At 31.3% G+C, this 15,865-nt stretch overlaps 1 protein-coding gene across 1 annotated transcript; it reads right to left on the reverse strand.

Annotated features, from left to right (window-relative positions):
- Nucleotides 1–6,211: 6,211 nt before the first annotated feature.
- On the reverse strand, nucleotides 6,212–10,833 carry LOC149509652 (NAD(P)H-quinone oxidoreductase subunit H, chloroplastic). Its single transcript, XM_089757682.1, has 2 exons — nucleotides 8,710–10,833; nucleotides 6,212–7,588 (listed from the first exon to the last, which is right to left on the reverse strand). The coding sequence occupies exon 1, from the start codon at nucleotides 10,443–10,445 to the stop codon at nucleotides 9,264–9,266; it is 1,182 nt and encodes a 393-aa protein (XP_089613808.1). The 5' UTR covers nucleotides 10,446–10,833; the 3' UTR covers nucleotides 6,212–7,588; nucleotides 8,710–9,263.
- Nucleotides 10,834–15,865: the final 5,032 nt, after the last annotated feature.

The following is a 15,865-nucleotide window of genomic DNA, read 5'->3' on the forward strand; positions in this document are numbered from 1 at the left end:
ATTATAATCTAGAAAATCTATTAATCTAGAAAATCTATAGGAATAGATAAATAATGACATAAAGACACCGATCATTTTGTTTTAAAAATAGATGTCTTTGACATCCAACTATAGCACTAAATAACCTTTTTTTTGAATGGCAGTTCCAAAAAAACGTACTTCTACATCAAAAAAGCGTATTCGAAAAAATGTTTGGAAAAAGAAAGGATATTGGGCGGCGTTGAAAGCTTTTTCATTATCGAGATCTATTTTTACGGGTAATTCAAAAAGTTTTTTTGTACGACAAATAATTTTTTTTTAATCTGAATTGGTTTAACTCGAATAAGATACAAAGGTTTTCTTTTTTGAATATCTTTTTTTTTTTCATTTCCGGGATGGGGATTCTCATTTTCCCCATCGCCCCATTTGGTATCTTAGTGTTATAATAATTTGTTATTTTTATAATATTCAATTTCAATTTATAATAATAAATAATTAAATAATTAAATAATAAAAATTTGTATATTTATACTATAGCTATATCGGAGCACATATATATAAGAGCTTTAACTGGGTTGTTGAAACTAATCCATTAAGTTTCAATTTTGTAACTTTATGAATCATTATTTCTCTGAATTACTATATATCCTTCCCTTGCTTTCAACCCAATTGAGAAAACTCCCTTTATAATTTAGTGGATATACAAATAATGTATCAATTTAAAATGATCTAAAAAAATTCTATGTTTGTATAAGAAGATGAATCAAGACATATTTTTAGAATTCGAAATTCGAAATACTTTTTTGAAGTATGGTACAATTATGACAGGAATCGAAACGCTTTTTATATAACGTAACGTGTACAACCCAATATCTAGTTGGTTTGATAAATCCTTAAAACGCAAAATCCTAACGATTAATACAAAGCTATGCAAATTACATAAATCTTTTGAAATCATTGGATGTGGTGCTGAAATTGTGATCTCTAAAAATAATATTTTTTCATTCATTTATTCATTCAATTGATAAGCATTTTTTTTTTTATAGATTCATAAAAATCATATAAAAGAATGAGAGATGAATCATTAAAAAATTAAAATGATAAAGAACATTTTTTTGTTGAATTCTATCTATGAATTGAAGTTACAACTAGTTAGTTTAGTTACAATAGAGGAGTTCTCTTTTAGGAAAACACAAACTATAAAATCTCTGTTGAAATAATTAAATATTAAATTAAATATTAAATAAAAAAAAGGATAATTAAATAAAACGATAAATAATAAAGATTCTTTTTGAACCTTCAAATTGCTATTTAAACGAGTTTTTATTCATCAATTTAAATTAAATGCTTCTTTTACATTTTACATTGAATTGACCCCTTCACCTTCAATCTCGACGATTGAATAAAAAATGGCTTATTATGATTTCGAGCAAGCCGCTATGGTGAAATCGGTAGACACGCTGCTCTTAGGAAGCAGTGCTAGAGCATCTCGGTTCGAGTCCGAGTAGCGGCATAGTATCTTCTAAAAGAGATAGAATAAGTCCTATAATGAATTTAATTCCTGATTTCCATTCCATAAAATCTAGAAACCCTCGCTTTTTTCAGAATTCTTATGATTTTTTCAACTTTAGAGCATATATTAACTCATATATCCTTTTCGGTCGTTTCAATTGTAATTACAATTCATTTTTTAACCTTATTCTTATTAGTCGATGAAGTCGTAGGACTATATGATTCATCAGAAAAGGGCATGATAGTTACCTTTTTCTGTATAACAGGATTATTAGTCACTCGTTGGATTTATTCAGGACATTTCCCATTAAGTGATTTATATGAATCATTAATCTTTCTTTCATGGGGTTTCTCCCTTATTCATATGGTTTACTATTTTAAAAAGCGTAAAAATGATTTAAGCGCAATAACCGCACCAAGTGTTATTTTTACCCAAGGCTTTGCCACTTCGGGTCTTTTAACCAAAATGCATCAATCCGCAATATTAGCGCCTGCTCTCCAATCCCAGTGGTTAATGATGCACGTAAGTATGATGGTATTAGGCTATGCAGCTCTTTTATGTGGATCATTATTATCAGTAGCTCTTCTAGTCATTACATTTCGAAAAGCCATAAAAATTATTGGTAAAAACAATAATTTATTAAATCAGTCATTTTCGTTTGGCGAAATCCAATACATGAATGAAAGAAGCAATGTTTTATTAAACACTTATTTTCTTTCTTCTAAAAATTTTTACAGGTATCAATTGACTCAACAATTGGATCGTTGGAGTTATCGTATTATTAGTCTCGGGTTTATCTTTTTAACCATAGGAATTCTTTCGGGAGCCGTATGGGCTAATGAGGCGTGGGGATCATATTGGAATTGGGACCCAAAGGAAACTTGGGCATTTATTACTTGGACCGTATTCGCGATTTATTTACATACCCGAACAAATAAAAATTTGGAAGGTGTAAATTCCGCACTTGTGGCTTCTATGGGATTTCTTATAATTTGGATATGCTATTTTGGGGTCAATCTATTAGGAATAGGTTTACATAGTTATGGTTCATTTACATTAACATCTAATTGAATTGAATAAAAAGGCTAAGCCTAACAAATACTAAGATAGGACAGCGTATATATAAGAAAACTTATTGTAAGCTGTCAAGAACCTTTTGAATCACTCCACTACTTGATTCAAAAGGTTCTAACAAAAGCCAAAGATGTCTGATTAAAATTCAATTTAATTCTTTTACCTTTTTTTACTTAACTTAAACTTAAGAGAAGAAAAAAGACTTCTTTCTTTTTTTTTTCACTGTACAACGAACAATTTTAAAAATCATAGGATTACTTTTTGATTTTTTGTTTTATTCATCAAAACTATCTATAAAAATAATTATATAGAATAGTTTCGACCTTCTCACCTGATAATGAGAGGACAAAATCCGGATAAATACCAATACCTATTACTGGTAGAAAGATAGAGATCGAAACAAATAACTCTCGTGGTCCAGAATCAAAAAAATAAGAACTTTGAGCATTAAATAGCTTGTATCCATAGAACATTTGACGTGACATAGATAATGAATAAATAGGAGTTAATATCATTCCAATTGACATTACGAAAGTAATTAGTATTTTTGGCATTAAAAAATATTTTTGGCTGGTAATTATTCCAAAAAAGACTATCAACTCTGCAACAAAACCACTCATGCCCGGTAATGCAAGAGAAGCCATCGATAAGATACTGAACATCGTAAATATTTTTGGAATCGGAATAGCCATTCCACCCATTTCGTCGAGATAAAAAAGACGCATTCTATCATAACTCGTTCCTGCCAAGAAAAAAAGTGCAGCACCGATAAATCCATGAGATATTATTTGTAAAATAGCTCCGTTGAGTCCCGTATCAGTTATAGAGCCAATTCCTATAATTATGAAACCCATATGAGATACGGAGGAATAGGCTATTCTTTTTTTTAAATTCCGTTGACCAAGAGATGTTGAAGCTGCATAAATTATTTGCATTGTACCCACTATTATCAACCAGGGAGAAAATATGGAATGAGCGTGGGGTAATAATTCCATATTGATGCGAACTAATCCATACGCTCCCATTTTTAATAAAATTCCGGCTAGAAGCATACAAGTACTGTAATGTGCCTCCCCATGGGTGTCTGGTAACCACGTATGTAAGGGTATAATCGGCGATTTGACAGCAAAAGCAATAAGAAATCCAATATAGAATATGATTTCCAGTGCGACAGGATACGATTGATTAGCTAATGTTTCAAAATTTAATGTTGGTTCATTAGAACCGTATAAACCGATACCCAAAACTCCTATTAATAAAAAAATGGAACCCCCCGCAGTGTACAAAATAAATTTTGTAGCCGAGTACAGACGTTTCTTTCCCCCCCACATGGATAGAAGTAGATAAACGGGAATTAATTCGAACTCCCACATGATGAAAAAAAGTAAAAGGTCTCGAGAAGAAAATGATCCTATTTGACCACTGTACATTGCTAGCATCAAGAAATGGAATAATCGCGAATCTCGAGTAACTGGCCAAGCCGCCAAAGTAGCTAAAGTAGTGATAAATCCTGTCAGTAAAATGGGCCCTATAGAAAGTCCATCTATTCCCAATCTCCAGTAAAAATCAAAAAAATTTATCCATTTATAATCTTCCTCCAGCTGGATTAATGGATCGTCCAATCGGAAATGATAACAAAATGCATAGGTTGTTAGAAGGAGTTCAAATATGCATATACACATAGTATACCACTTAATTAGCTTATTTCCTCTATGAGGAAGAAAGAAAATTAAAGAACCTGCAGATATTGGTAAAACTACAATTATTGTTAACCAAGGAAAATAATTCGTGGTAAAGACAAGATGCACTTGGACCAGAAAAACCCGTGCTCAAAAAAGATTTTTTTTGAGCACGGGTTTTTTCAGTAAAAAAAAAATAAAATGGATTCAAAATGTATTCAAGTGGGGTTTTCGGGAACGTATCAATAAGCTAGACCCATACTTCGAGTTGTTTCATGCCATAAATAAACTCGAACGCTCAAGAAATCTGTTGGACAAGCGGATTCACATCTCTTACAACCAACACAGTCTTCTGTTCTTGGAGCGGAAGCAATTTGCTTAGCTTTACATCCATCCCAAGGTATCATTTCTAACACATCGGTGGGGCAGGCTCGGACACATTGAGTACACCCTATACATGTATCATAAATTTTTACTGAATGTGACATGGGATCTATAATTTTTTGAACATCATAAAATTTCAATCTAGTAAACTTGTAAATGAATCATTATAGTTAAACACCAGATGAATCAACGATTTACCAGAAATTTTCTAATCAATTTCCTTCGGGATCAACTCATAAGAAAGGACCAAGATACTTTGATTTCTTACGTTTTCGAAAACATGATGTAGATTCCAACATATTGGACATGCTAATTCAAATTGGTGAATCTTATAATTTAATATTATTAATATTACTTATTCAACAAAGTTGATTGATTGATACGCGTTGATTTTCTGTTACGATAAATTGAGGAAACAATAGCTGATCCAATAGCTGCTTCAGCGGCTGCAATAGCTATAACAAAAATTGATAAAATATTTCCTTTTAATTGCCGACTATCAAAAAAATCAGAAAATGTTACAAAATTTATATTAACCGCATTCAGTATAAGTTCAAGACACATAAGGGCCCGAACCATATTTCGACTCGTGATCAATCCATAAATACCGATAGAAAATAAATAGGCACTCAAAACAAGTATATGTTCGAGCATCATTGACCAACTCCTTATCAATTTCGATTCATTTTAATATGAACAATAATTCAACGGATTTGATTGACTAGAATAGAATATAACAAAAAGAATATATTGGAAATATCTCGAATAAACGAATTTCTATTTTATATTTTATACACGAACAAGAATTCAAGGAAAATAGATGCGATAAGACAGAAAAAAGTTTAATTTGGATTGCTTGCTATTCCTAGTTAGAAAGATTTATTACTGACGAGCCACAGCAATTGCACCTATCAAAGCAACTAAAAGAATTAGTGAAATGAATTCAAATGGAAGAAAAAAATCTGTTGCTAAATGAATTCCAATTTGTTGACTATTACTTATCAAATCTTGTTCTATAATTTGGTTTGATCTTGTAGTCCAAATAATCCCGTACCATGATGTATCTAATATAGTAGTAATTAGCGAAACAAGAATACTTGTACAAATCAACGAAGTAAGGCCATTCCCAATGGTCCACAGATTAAAATTTTTATAATATTCTGAACCATTCATGAACATCACAGCAAATAGGATTAAAACATTTATGGCTCCCACATAAATAAGAAGCTGGGCAGCAGCTACAAAATGAGAATTTGAGAGAATATAGAATAAGGATATACAAACAAGAACCAATCCCAATGAAAAGGCAGAAAAAATTGGATTGGTAAGTAATACCACTCCCAGGCCCCCTAATATAAGACCCGATCCCAGAAAAACTAAAAGAAAATCGTGTATTGGTCCAGGCAAATCCATTATATGTAAAATAAGAGATAAATAAATCGAAATGCTTTTCATGATCTTATTGACCCGACCAGGAATTTTTTTTTTATGATACGTTCCTAATTGAATAAAATCCTAATCTATTAGGTGTGAATTGATCTAAGTACAATTATTGTTTCGTTTTTAATTCTTTTTTTTTGTTCGGTTCGAAAGGGTATTTTGTTTTTTGAAACTATATATTTCGAAATAATTACGAATATATTAATAGATTTTCAAGAAAAATGAATTCGAAATTCTTATCAACCAGTTAATTTGTAATTGAATTTTTATTTATTGACCAAACAAAGAGTAAAGGCCTCATTCTTTTAAGTCAAACCAAATATTCTTTTAACTTAAACCAAAACGGAACCTTAAAAGAATTGGAAATTTCTCTTTAATAGAATAGGAGGTTTACTTACTCAGTTTTTCTTTGAGGCGAATTCAAAATTGTTCGAATTGTATAATCGTCAATTACTGACATTGGTAAACGGCCCAAAGCAATTTGATTATAATTCAATTCGTGACGGTCGTAAGTAGAAAGTTCATATTCTTCAGTCATTGATAAACAATTTGTTGGACAATACTCAACGCAGTTACCACAAAATATACAAATTCCGAAATCAATACTGTAATTAAGCAATCGTTTTTTTCTAATATCCGTTTCAAATTTCCAATCAACAACAGGCAGATCTATAGGGCATACACGAACACATACTTCACAAGCAATGCATTTATCAAATTCAAAATGGATTCGCCCACGGAAACGCTCTGATGCGATTAATTTTTCATAAGGGTATTGAATAGTTACAGGTAAACGATTTGCGTGGGATAAGGTAATCATGAAACCTTGACCAATGTACCTTGCTGCTCGGACTGTTTGGTGGCCATAATTCATGAACCCAGTTACCATAGGGAACATATCGTGAATATCTATGAATAATTTTATGTTTGTTTCTTTCTCTTGTTTGAACCAAGTCATGAATCTCGTATTCTTTTTTTCTTTACAGTGAAAGAAGTTGGAAAGAAGTTGTTAATAATAGATTACCGAGAGAAATGGGTAAAAGAAATTTCCATCCAAGATTTAATAATTGGTCCATTCTTAACCTAGGTAAAGTCCATCTTGTTGCGATAGAAATAAACAAAAACAAATAAGTTTTAGCTAATGTAATAAAGATACCAATTGTCGTTCCAAAGATTCCATTCATTTTATTTATTTCAAATAGCTCAGGGACGAATACGTACGGAATGGAAATATTCCAACCCCCCAAGTAAAGAACTGTTACAAATAAGGAAGAAAGTAATAGATTTAGATAGGAAGCAACATAAAATAAACCAAATTTGATACCCGAATATTCGGTTTGATACCCTGCTACTAATTCTTCCTCGGCTTCTGGTAAATCAAAAGGTAATCTCTCACATTCTGCTAGAGAAGAAATTAGAAAAACGATAAACCCTATTGGCTGACGCCACAAATTCCATCCCCAAACCCCATATTTTGATTGCGCCTCAACTATATCAACTGTACTTGAGCTGTTAGATAATTATAGTCGATGATAACATCACTGTTCCCATCGCTAGTCCAAAACCGTACATGAGGTTTTCAACTCATACGGCTCCTCGTGGGTCACAAATAAATTTAAGGACCGAATCAGTATTATTTCTCTTCGTATGGTTGTAGAATAGATAGAGAAAAAATGGATTGGAAGGTCCAAAATTATACCAATGGAATTCTGTCTGCTATATTATGAAGAATAAAAAAAGTGCTTCTGAATTGATCTCGCCCGTTACTAATTTCAATTTTTATTTGTTGAGTAATAACTTAAGCCTTCAATAAAATACTTCTTGTAGAAATATCAATAGATATTTCAACCCATTGTTTTCGATTACGAAAAAAATTAAATATTACATTAGCTCATAAATCATGACACAGATTATATCTCTCTATATATATGAAAGAAAGAATAAAAAAAAAAAAAATATTTATTTTTTATTCTTTCTTTTTCGTTCCTATTCTTCTTTCTGATCTGAGAAAATTACGAATGGGGGCTTAAACTAAAAAATAGTAAAGGATTATTTCGTTCCTGATAGTCATTACTTTAATCGGTGGATAGGAGCATACTCTGGACCGGAATCGTGGGTAGTACTGCCTACTCATTTCTACTAATTTAAAGCCCCAATTAGTATTCTTTTTATGTTATCCAGAAATATCCTTTTTATATAATTTACATAATCTCCATTACTAATCCTTTGTGTATTTTGGTGTTCCTAACCATCCACTCATTTTTTTGTTCAATCCCCCGTTTGGTTTGGCAATACATGTATGGGAATCTATACAAAGGATAGCCAAAACTCTATACGGTTGATCTTTTGAGCCCGCTTCAAGCTAGATTGACTAATCAACCCGCTCTTGGGGTAAAGACTTCTTCCACTTATGTTTTCTTCCACTTAACTCTTGTACATAGGAAATGAGATTAAATTTTTTTTTGTTTAATTTACTGCGAATTTATAAGCTGCTTTCTTTCACTCATATATAACTATCTAATTTAGTTTATCAACCTGAAGGATAATAAAATAACGAAGATATCTATTCAATCCATTCAGCTTATTTTATAGAACGAAAGGAATAGGGAAAAGAAAAGTTTATATTTCAACGAATCGCACGTAGAGATATTGATAAAACACATAGAGTTAATGGTATTTCATAACTAATCGATTGAGCAGCAGCTCGCAGACCACCTAAAAAGGAATATTTATTATTTGATCCGTATCCTGACATAAGAAGTCCAACAGGAGCAATACTTGAAATGGCAATCCATAAAAAAATACCGATATTGAGATCGGCTAAAATAAGGCGAGAGCTAAAAGGAATTACTGAAAAACTTAGTAAAATGGATATGACTGCTATAGACGGTCCAATACGGAATAAACGAGTATTTCCTCTAGATGGAAGAATATTCTCTTTGAAAAGCAGTTTTGTTCCATCTGCTAGAGCTTGAAGAATTCCCAAAGGGCCGGCGTATTCAGGCCCAATACGTTGTTGTATTCCTGCAGATATTTCTCTTTCTAACCATACAATTACTAGTACACCTATTGTGATTCCCAATACAAGAGTCAAAATAGGGACAAACATCCATATGATCCCATAGACCTCTTTTAAGGATTCCAATCTGTAAAAGGAATTGATATCTTCTACTTCTGTTGTATAAATTATCATTTCAACGATCAACTTCTCCCATAATGATATCTATGCTACCTAGTATCGTCATAATATCAGCCAATTTCATTCTTTTAACTAACTGAGGAAGAATTTGCAAATTGATAAAACCCGGCGGGCGAATTTTCCATCTCCAAGGAAAACCACTTTGATCTCCTATCAGAAAAATTCCTAATTCTCCCTTTGGGGCTTCCATTCTCGCATAAAGTTCTTGTCTCGGTAATTCAAATGTAGGAGAAGGTTTTTTACTAATGAATCGATATTCAAAATCATTCCATTCTGGATCCCTTTCTCGATCAAAACATCGGATTTCTAAATTCTCATAGGGACCCCCCGGAATTCCTTCCAGGGCCTGTTGAATTATTTTTATGGATTCCGTCATTTCACTGATTCGGACTAAATAACGAGCTAATGAATCTCCTTCTTTTTGCCACTGGATTTCCCAATCAAATTCGTCGTAACACTCATAATGATCAACTTTACGAAGATCCCATTTGATTCCAGAGGCTCGTAGCATTGGGCCGGATAGACCCCAATTTATTGCTTCTTCTCCACCAATAACCCCTACCCCTTCAACTCGTTCTAAAAAAATAGGATTTCGCGTAATAAGTTTTTGATATTCAACAATTCCTGTTAAAAAATAATCACAGAAATCCAAACATTTATCTATCCAGCCATAGGGTAGATCGGCCGCTACTCCTCCGATACGAAAATAATTATGCATCATTCTCATACCGGTGGCAGCTTCGAATAGATCATATACTAATTCTCTTTCTCTGAAAATATAGAAAAAGGGGGTCTGTGCACCAATATCGGCCATAAAAGGTCCAAGCCATAATAGATGAGAAGCTATACGACTCAACTCCAACATAATTACTCTGATATAGCTGGCTCTTTTAGGGACTTGAATATTGCCCAATTGTTCTGGTCCATTTACGGTTATTGCTTCCGTGAACATAGTGGCTAAATAATCCCAACGTGTTACATAAGGCAAATATTGTATAATTGTTCGGTTTTCCGCAATTTTTTCCATTCCTCTGTGTAAATAACCTAATATTGGTTCACAGTCAACAACATCTTCACCATCTAGAGTAACGATGAGACGAAGAACACCGTGCATTGATGGGTGGTGAGGTCCCATATTGACTATCATAAGGTCTTTTTCTGTAGCTGATAGATTCATAAGTTTTTCCTCGATTCATTCTTACATGAATTGTTGAAAACGAAAAGAAGTACATCAAAATGAAAAATATAATAAATCGACTAATTCAATCAAATTAACGATTTTTTGATTCCCGAATATCCAACTCACTAATTAATTCTTTATAACGTATGTTATTTTTCTTTGATAAATAAGACAGAAGCCGTTGACGTTTTCCTAGAATTTTACGTAGACCTCTCTGAGATAAATAGTCTTTTTTGTGCAATTCCAAATGTGAAGTAAGTCTTCGTATCTTATTGGTGAAACTGACTATTTGAAATTCAACGGACCCCTTGTTTTCTTCTTTTTTTTCTTGAAAAATAACTGAGATGAATGAATTTTTTACCATAAAACAAAAATTTCTCTCCCCCTTTTTTTGAATGTGAATTTTACTGATCAGTAATAATAATAATACCATTCATTTTAATATGCACAATGATTTTAAGTTCGTTATGAACTTTATAATTTTTTCAAATAAAATTAATCAATCCGGTTTTCAATCATAATATATGGAAAAATGTACCATTGACGAATTTTCAAACGCGGATACATATGTATCCTTACCATACTGAAACGACTGCCATTATTACTATTAAACCAATAGCGATTCATACAAGCTAAATCTTCTAATCGATAATTGGGCCAAAGAAAGAACTTTAATTTAATTAGTTTCTTTTTATCACTATCAAGATGTTTGTTTTTATTCAAAACTTGACCACAGTTTTTTACATTATTTAAAAATACTGGATTTCTATGCATACCATTTTTATCCCTTGAATTGAAAGAAATTCGAATTCGCAATTCTCTCCGGTGGTTAGGGGATAAAATATTTTCAGGAATAAACAAATCATAATGATTTTTGTCTTTATTTTCAGTCATTTTTTGATGTCTTGCAATGGATTCATCAAAATTATTTTTTTCAATATAGTTTTTTTTTTTGCGTCTTTTTTTTTTTTTGCGTCTTTGATTAATTTCATGTTTATTTTTATGAACCAATGAAATACTTATAGTTTGATATAGAATAAATTGTCCATCAATTTCTACATACCGGCGAATTGGTTCGATAATCAATACTCCTTTTTTGAGTAGGTATTGATAAGTTAAAAGTAACTTATCCGCCGAATCCATCAAAATATCCAGATTCGTTCCTCCTCTTCTAACAGAGTATAGAAAAGTTTCATTCATATTTATCAGGCCAAGAATGAAAGAATATGCTTTGATATTTTTGATTATTTTTTCATCGAAAGAATCAGCATCCCATCCGAATTGAAAATACAAATACTTTTGTAGGAATAAACGAGCTTCTCTCTTGCTCTCGTCTTCCTTTCTATGTTTTTTTGATTTACCAGAATCTTCTTCAACATCTTTTTCTTGATTGTCTGATTTACCTTTTTCTTGATCTGATTTACCTTTTTCTTGATTGGATGATTTACCTTTTTCTTGATTGGATGATTTACCTTTTTCTTGATTGTATGATTTACCTTTTTCTTGATTGGATGATTTACCATAATCTTCTTCAACATCTTTTTCTTGATTGTATGATTTACCTTTTTCTTGATTGGATGATTTACCATAATCTTCTTCAACATCTTTTTCTTGATTGTATGATTTACCTTTTTCTTCATTGTATGATTTACCATAATCTTCTTCAACATCTTTTTCTTGATTGTATGATTTACCTTTTTCTTCATTGTATGATTTACCATAATCTTCTTCAACATCTTTTTCTTGATTGTATGATTTACCTTTTTCTTGATTGGATGATTTACCTTTTTCTTGATTGGATGATTTACCATAATCTTCTTCAACATCTTTTTCTTGATTGTATGATTTACCTTTTTCTTGATTGGATGATTTACCTTTTTCTTGATTGGATGATTTACCATAATCTTCTTCAACATCTTTTTCTTGATTTGAGAGAACGGATCTAAATTTTCTTTTTTTTTTTGCATCTGATACAAGATCCTCTTTTTTTCCATTAAAATTAAAATTGAAAAGAAGTAGTTTTATTGGTATGATCCATGGTTCAACCTTATATGCATTATATAGTAGCACAAATTCTGGGAAGAACCAAAGTTCCAGATTCGATATTTGATAATTATTAAAATTATTAATCACAGTCTTAATATTTTTCTTACTCTTGGTACTGGTTTTCTTACTCTTGGTACTGGTCTTCTTACTCTTGGTACTGGTATCGACCCAGGACTCAATATCGGTCTTATTTCTAAGACAAAAATTAAGAATTCTCCAATTAAAAAATTTTCTATGCGAAAATTTCCCCGTTTTCCCCGTTTTCCCCGTTAGATAATTATGGATAGGAATATCCCCCAATATATCAAAAAATTTTCGTTTATCCATGTTGTAATTATAAGGAATCTCTTCCCTCTTATTTACTTGTAATGGTGATCCATAAGTATATGAGTCCCTCATATCTTGATATATAATAAATATATATGATAATAAATTATATCTATAGTGTTTTTTAAAATTATCTTTTTTATATTTTTGTTCTTGATTCCGTTTTTGTTCTTGATTCAGTTTATATTCTTGATTCAGTAATGAATTCGCTTGAAAATCATTTTTTTTTTCGTAATGTATTAATCTTTCTTTTTCATCTGAATCCCATTTTGTTAAATCTTTATTTTGAGCCATATAGTGTTGATTGACTCTATTTCGCCATTGTTCTGGTACTAATCTAAGCCATATACTCTGAACTAAATCGTATTGATAATCGTATTGATAATGACTCCTTAACCAGTTTTTCCATTCCTTTATTCCAGAGATTTTTTGTCTTAACCCATAATGATGTTTTAATTGGGAATGAGATATTCCTTGTTCTTCAAAATAATCTTTTATTTCATTTTTAAGAAAAAGAGATGTTCCGTGATATTGAAGGATAGGTTTGAATTTAATAACTTGGGTTTGTGATAATTTGTAAAATACATATGCTTGTGAGAGGGAGGATAAGTCACAAAAAGCTTTTGCATTTTGATTTCTAATATTCGAAAGTGAGTTTTTTATATTTTTTATAGTTGAAATAAAATGAATTGTATTTTTATTTGGTTTATTAATTCTTTCTTGATTTGCTTCATTATTGTAAATGAATTTATCAATCATTTTTTTTGTTGATTCAAGAAAAAGTTGTGGATTGGGTCTTGGAATATTAATGATATATTTAATGATATATAGAAAAATATCTATGTATATCTTTTGAATAAAAAGTTTTATAAATAAATAGAATTTACGGATTAATCGAATATTTCTTCTTTTTAATATTTTCCAAAATTTTTTTGATGATTCTAATTTCTTGTCTTTTATAATTTTTTCTATTTGATTTTTGATTGTGTTTGTTCTCTCAGTCAGATCTTTTATCTTTTTTTCTGTTAATGAATAATTTGTCCGCTCCATAGATTGAATTTGAAGGGATGATTCGTCAATCATCTTATTACTGATTATCGAATCTTTTTTAGTTTCGCCCAAATCTTTTTTAGTTTCGCCCAATTCTTCTCTCAACTCCAAAACTGGATTTCTTTTTGAAAGTTTTTTTATTATTCCCTTTACAAATGGAATTTTTGTTTCTCCTGAGACTTTTCGAAACAATTTTTTTCCTTTTTTAAAAATTTTCCATTTTTCACTTTTTTTTTCTAGTTCGTTAAAAATAGGCTGAAAAAACGAAGGCCGTCTTCGAGGAGGACCGCAAGGTAAGTCACTTTCCAGTCCACAAGCTGTTAAAAAGCAAAAATCATTCTTTTTAACTTTCTTTTTTTTCATTGGATCTTTATGCTTTTTTTTCATTGGATCTTTATGCTTTTTTTTCATTGGATCTTTATGAGAGGGTTTCAGTTTAGATCCGCGCCAAGGTTTCAGGCGAAAAGGATATAGGATCTTGATCTGGATACCTTCTGATAACCAATTTTTTGGAAAGTCTTTTGTGGAGAATTGAAGACCATTATAAGTGCATTTAACATGTATTTCTCGCTTCCAACCCTTGAAATCCGTGGACCACTCAGGAATTTGAAATAATAATATACGGACAATGTTTTTAGCTATTATCAATGAAGGTAATAGAATATATTTTCTAAAAATCGATTGGGCTATTAACATGATGCCCCTTGGTCCTTGACCAAAAAAGACGATATCCCAAAATTCTGCTGCGTCCAGCAGGAAGTCATCTGCCTCTGACTCTTGTCTTCTTTTTTCTTTCTCTTTTTTGTCTCCTTTTTGTATCTCTTCTATGCTTTCTCTTCTTTTTTCTTCCTCTTTGTCTCTTTCTTGTATCTTTTCTATGCTTTCTCTTATCTCTTCGTCTTCTTCTCTTATGTCCTCCTCATTTTCTGTATAATCAGAAATTTGTGATTCTTTGTTTTTCCATATCCAATTTCGAGATATTAGTTTTATCAGCCAAGAAATATCAGAATACAAAGATCTGAACACTCTGAAGAAGAGGCTGTCTACTCTGTCAAAAAAAAGTGGGGAATGCACATTTGATTGAAACAGTTCCCCATTAATTATTTTACGTCTTTGGGCACGCACGGCACCTTTTATTATGTCTCGACGAAAATTCGGTTCTGGCGAATATTCCATCAAAGATAGGTCGTTTTCTATATCGTTTGGTAGAAAAAAATCATCCTTTAACTCCTCCTTAGAAAAAACTATTGCGTACCGGAAGATTCTTGAACGAATTGCATAATCTGTTATCATGTGTTCCTCGCCTCCTCTATGGTGTTGTTCGAAAATGTCGAGTAGTTTGTATGACCATCGAGGAACTTCTTTACTTATTTCTTTTATTCCATTACTTATTTCTTTTATTCCATTAGATTTTTTTATAATTGTTTGATTGTCGGGATTAGTTATAACTATATTGCATAAAAATTTCAAAATTTTGACTCGATCCTCGGAATCGATATTTCCCTGTTCATCTTCTGTTTCTGTCAATAAAGAAAGTTCTTTTTCTGTTGATAATGATTTGAGTGTATCTATTGTCTGTTCATCTTCTGTTTCTGTCAATAAAGAAAGTTCTTTTTCTGTTGATAATGATTTGAGTGTATCTATTGTCTGTTCATCTTCTGTTTCTGTCAATAAAGAAAGTTCTTTTTCTGTTGATAATGATTTGAGTGTATCTATTGTCTGTTCATCTTCTGTTTCTGTCAATAAAGAAAGTTCTTTTTCTGTTGATAATGATTTGAGTGTATCTATTGTCTGTTCATCTTCTGTTTCTGTCAATAAAGAAAGTTCTTTTTCTGTTGATAATGATTTGAGTGTATCTATTGTCTGTTCATCTTCTGTTTCTGTCAATAAAGAAAGTTCTTTTTCTGTTGATAATGATTTGAGTGTATCTATTGTCTGTTCAAATTCGTAATAATCAGTAGCAAGAAGTATAACATGAATCTTATTTATCCAAA

This window comes from Durio zibethinus, unplaced genomic scaffold (assembly GCF_047325235.1).
Source record: "Durio zibethinus cultivar Kanyao isolate XHJ-2024 unplaced genomic scaffold, ASM4732523v1 HiC_scaffold_132, whole genome shotgun sequence".
NCBI lineage: Eukaryota > Viridiplantae > Streptophyta > Magnoliopsida > Malvales > Malvaceae > Durio > Durio zibethinus.